Here is a 5,358-nt window from a genome sequence, read left to right on the forward strand (position 1 = left end):
ATTTTTCAGATTCGTTCAAAATCTATTTTCGATACATTAATATAATATAAGAATCTGGACAGGGTCTTTCTTTCTATTATGAAACATACTTTTGTGGTCCTGTTTTTTTTTTTCTTAAACGATGAAAATATACATACATATTTCATTTTCCGCATTTTACATAATACTTTCATAAATATGTGAAATAATTACTTAGTAGTATCTTAGTTTTTTTTTACTAATTACTTAAATCATAAGTACGATCAATTGTAGAAGATAATCATTTATCTTTAATAAGTATTTATCAAATAATGCAATAATTGTATCAATTAAAATATTTTCAAAATTGCGATTGTAACCTAACTTAACAAGAAACTGTTGTATCAAATGACTATTTCGTTGAGATCATTGAAAATCCATAGATTTCAATAAGATGTCATTTAACAATAAACAAAAATAGTACCATAATTAACAAATAGAATAATAATTTTATAAATAGAATGACTGAAGTTTTTTTTTTATAAAATTTGTCATAGAAATTTTTCGATCGATATGAAATTGCATTTAATCGATTATCGATTAATTCGATTTATTGTTATATTTCTATGTAAAAATTAGCGAGAATCGAGCTGTAAAAAATTCTAGAAAACATACTAGTTTTAAGATTACGTTCTAAGCATTTTAGAATAGACATTAATGTGTATGCGATTATTTTTTTCAAATTTTCGCACGAGGGGGTGGAAATCTTCTGAAATGTGTAAACCTATTATATTCATTGTCGTATTTATTGTTTGTGCATGTTCTACCCTTATTGTCCATCGAGAAATGTTTGCGATTCATGTAATTTCGATGATCGATCTTTTCTAAACGATCGAGCAATACATTTGCTACTTCATATATATGTATGTATGTATGTATGTATATATAATTACGATTTTATATTACTAACAATTGTTCCCTAAGAGTCGACTTAGAAACAAGTGCATCCTGATTTATATTTTTTCCTCGCTCGTTGCTAAGATTTTTCAAATTTAATAAATATATACATACATACGAATACGTAATCGTCGTTTTTGTATTGTTCTTCGCTTTTACAAATTTTTTCATGCATTATTTTTTTTGTACACTATTATAATCTTGCACGAGGTAAATTAATAATCAACAGTCAAGTATGTTGGATTTTCATATGATGAGGCATATGATATTTTATTCGTAAAACGAATTACAATGCCTTCTTTTTTTAATCGTAGCAAATAAATAAAATCACGTAATAATAATGTATTACAATTATCCGTGTAAAATTAATTCAAGGTACGTATGTGGTCATGTGCAATACATACATGGTGGCGAGTGTAACGTTTCTGCAATAATTATGTATGTAAAAACCAGTCTCGCTTCTTTTTTTTTTTCAACTTCATCAGCCAAAAACAAAGCATCAGTCCGACGTTTATGAGATGACGAATCGAAACGTGTGTCCACGTGGTACATAAAAATATAAAAAACTAGTGTTTCGAGGTTACGTTCGGAACGATTTTAGAACATCTCGCTATCAATCTGATCGTGTACATTCGTTAGCATCAATAAATACATTGTTGTTCTACCATTATTTCCCTTTTTATTGTACTTTCCAAAAATCTATCGATTACCATTTAAGAGAAAAAAAAAAAAAAAAAAAAAAAAAAAAAAAAAAAAAAAAAAAAAAAAAAAAAAAAAAAAAAAAAAAAAAAAAAAAAAAAAAAAAAAAAAACGAGGGAATGAGAAAGAGCGAAGCTGTGATGGTTACAGTTCACTTGAAATTTGAACGACGACAGATCGTTGATGTTTAGAGGAGAATGAACGATTGAGAGATTGTTACAGTATGTTTAAGTTCGTGTTTTTCGAAATGTAAAGGTTGGAAATGTTTCTTTGTTTAATTTCCTTACTTCTTCTTTTTTCGTGGTTTGTCTTGCGGCGCTGGTAGGTTTTCTTGTTTCCGCTTGGATGCGGGTTTCGCACCAATGCTTCCACCTTTCTTTCTCCTCTCTTGTCTCTCGCGTTCTTCCAGCTCCTGGTTCTCGCGTTCGATCAGTGTGATCAACGTGTTGCATCGTCGTTGCAATTCCAGGGCTGTGCGTGATTTTACGAACCAGTCGAAACGAAATTGCGGCGCTGATCTGACCGTTGCTCGAAGCTCTTCGTACACATTCTCTTTGTCAAAGCCCAGTTTGTGCAACATGCATACAAGAAATCGGTCTTCCTCCTCGGTGTAATTCTTACCCTTGTTTGTACCGTACGCTATCCTCAACTGATGGAAAGGAGCACGGTATCTTGCCATCTTGGCATCTAGAGCTTTTTTAATTCCGGCTCGTCTCTGTATCTTTGCCTCTCCCCGTTCAATTTGAGCCATTACCCTGTCTATATCCTGCAGTTCATGGCAACGTTCCCAAAATACGGCCGAATACTCCATAACTTCTTCAGGAGTTTTTCCTTCCACCTCCTTGGCTATATTTTCGATGTCGTCTCTCCCATATTTCTCGTTAGCCTTTATAAATTGGTTGAAGTCTCTCTTCGTCCAATTTGTAAAACCTTGGGTAAGCAGTTTCTCTTTTTCTACGACTTCTTCATCGGACAACGGTTGAGCCTCGTCTATCTTACGTTGTTCTTCTTTCTGAATCCTAGCAGCATCTGATCCAAGTTCTAGATTCTTTGGAACTTTATATCCCACCGTTTGCCGGAAGTAGTATATCTCTTGATCGAGCAATTCGAATAATCGTGGAGGGAAGAACTGGAAGTCCTGCACAATCGGTTGCTTTGGAGGTCTGGGTGCTTTTGGAGCTTTCGGTTCCGATACTCTGAGAGCCTCTCTAAAGTAAGCGTCGACCGCATAGTTGGCTTTACGTTCACGCTTAGGTGGCTCTATCCAGTTTCCTATTCCAAGAATCTTTTGTTTCTCGCGATAATCTTCACCTTCAAATTGGTAGACGGAATCGGTGGGTGCGTCGACGGTGAAGTTACGCAGAGACGATTCTCCTAAACTTTCCAATTTCTGTTTCATCTCTTCGGTTTTCGCTTCGCCTTTCTGTAGAATAGTGTCGATATCTTCGTCCGTGATGGCGCTATCTTTTGATGCAAATACCTCATTTGCACCATGCCTGATCATGTTCAACATTTCATCCTTGTTCAATGCCGTTTGCTTCGCGTCCACTAATCGTCCCTGTTGAATAACTAATTTATCTAAACGTAATTTAACCTCTGCACGCTCCACAATCTTTTCTTCTACGGTGTTTTCCGTAATGAACCTGAATACACGGACTTGCTTTTGTTGACCTATACGATGAGCTCGATCCATCGCCTGCAAGTCCATCTGTGGATTCCAGTCAGAGTCATAAATAATAACTACATCAGCCGTTGCTAAATTAATACCTAAACCACCGGCGCGAGTCGACAGCATGAAAATGAATTTCTCGCTTCCCGGTGCGTTATACTCGTTGATCTGACGCTGCCTGTCCTCGTGCGCTGTGTTACCATCTAAACGGCAATATTGAAAACCTCTCCAATGGCAGTAATCTTCTAAAATGTCTAACATTCTAGTCATTTGACTAAATATAAGAACTCGTGAGTCCTGTTGTTGTAATTTTGGCAATAATTTATCTAAGATTACCATTTTGCCACAATTGTAAACAAGATGTTCATCAGTTGTATAAGGAGGTCCTGGTTCTGCACCATCAAACAGGTACGGATGGTTGGAGCATTTGCGCAGCTGCATCAAAATGTTTTGTAGTCTCATCTTTTCAATTTTTCCAGCCCCATTAACTATGTCTATATCTTTCATGAGTACCTTGGTATACCATTCTCTTTGCATTTTACTGAGTCCAATGTATACCTTGATTTCTTTCTTTGGCTTCAGCCCTTTTTCTACATCGGACTTCAAACGTCTCAGAAGGAATGGTCTAAGAACAGCATGCAATCTTTCAACTAATGAATTATCACCTAAGAAACTATTAGTATTAAACCATGAGTCAAAATCATCTGAACTATTAAACACATCTGGTAATAGAAAATTGAGCAAAGACCACAGTTCATGGAGATTATTTTGCAAGGGTGTTCCTGTTAGTAGAAGACGGTTGGCTGTTTTAAATTCTCTCAATATTTCTGACAACTTTGACTTTTCATTCTTTATTCTATGAGCTTCATCTATAACCATATAACGCCAGTTGAACTTCTTGAACACTGACTTCTCTTTTATGACCATTTCATAGGAAGTCACACAAACATCCCATTCTCCAGGCATCATAACTTCTCTAATGAAAGTATTTCTGCTTTCTGCATCTCCTATGAGACACACTGCTCTCAGGCTTGGACACCATTTTTTAAATTCATTCATCCAATTAGCCAATGTGGATTTTGGAACAATGACTATGTGTGGACCAGGAATGCTTCTGAAGTGTTTCATGTATCCCAGCAGTGAAATAGTTTGTAGAGTCTTACCAAGACCCATTTCATCAGCCAAAATACCATTGATACCATTTTCATATAATGATATCATCCAATTTAAACCTCGTATTTGATAATCTCGTAACTCACCGGATTTGATATAGTGCGGCGACGATTCGAAACGAGTCGTAGGTGCGACATTGGCATTACTTTCAGCCAATAATTCCTCATCTTCCTCTTGCTCTGTTTTACGGTGCCTGTGATCACCGGAATCGGCTTTCACTGGATTCTCTGGCTGTTGCTTCCTGGGCCTGCCAGCTTTGATCTTTAACGGACTTCCAGCTTTGTCCTTCTGATTGTTCGTCATAAAATGGGAGAATATTTCAGTCTGTTTTAGTAAATAATCGAAACGTTTGCTACGATCGGTTTCGAGTTTTGTTTCGAAGTCCCCACCTCGGGACGACGTGGTCTCTGCCGAAGATCCATTCGAATTGTCTCCCGTGTCCCCCGTGTCAGCATTTTCATCTGCTTTCGACATTTTCGTCGTTTTCTTTATTATACTTTCCCCGTGGACAAGTGGAGTTTCAGTCAGTCTAACGTGTACGCAAACGCGTGGTTGATTTAACCACGATTATTCGTATATTACACCCTGTCTTTATTGACGTTCACAAACGCACAACACCAATCGCCGCCACATTGGATTGCGTTATCCCTCCAAAAAGCACTTTACCGTCGCCACCTAGAAGCATCTGTCGACTACTTCGCGGTAATTGAACAAATATTCAAACGTATTTTAAACGAGCATTGTTACGAACGCTGTACCGTCGATAATGCAAATTATTTTGTCAATGAATAAAAAGTGTAGTTTCAGAATAGTTAAAATAATTCATTTACAATTATCTCGATAGATTAGATTGTTGGATATTGTATTGAATATTATATAAATATCATGTCTTATACAAAATT

The 5,358-nt window shown here is 36.3% G+C and overlaps 1 protein-coding gene across 1 annotated transcript; it reads right to left on the reverse strand.

Annotated features, from left to right (window-relative positions):
* Positions 1-1,806: 1,806 nt before the first annotated feature.
* On the reverse strand, positions 1,807-5,079 carry LOC108574370 (chromatin-remodeling complex ATPase chain Iswi). Its single transcript, XM_017936949.1, has one exon. It carries the CDS (start codon positions 4,928-4,930, stop codon positions 1,898-1,900), a length of 3,033 nt encoding a protein of 1,010 aa, XP_017792438.1. The 5' UTR covers positions 4,931-5,079; the 3' UTR covers positions 1,807-1,897.
* Between the last annotated feature and the right edge of the window lie 279 nt (positions 5,080-5,358).

The sequence above is a fragment of the Habropoda laboriosa genome, unplaced genomic scaffold (assembly GCF_001263275.1).
Source record: "Habropoda laboriosa isolate 0110345459 unplaced genomic scaffold, ASM126327v1 scaffold205, whole genome shotgun sequence".
In the NCBI taxonomy this organism is placed as follows: Eukaryota; Metazoa; Arthropoda; class Insecta; order Hymenoptera; family Apidae; genus Habropoda; species Habropoda laboriosa.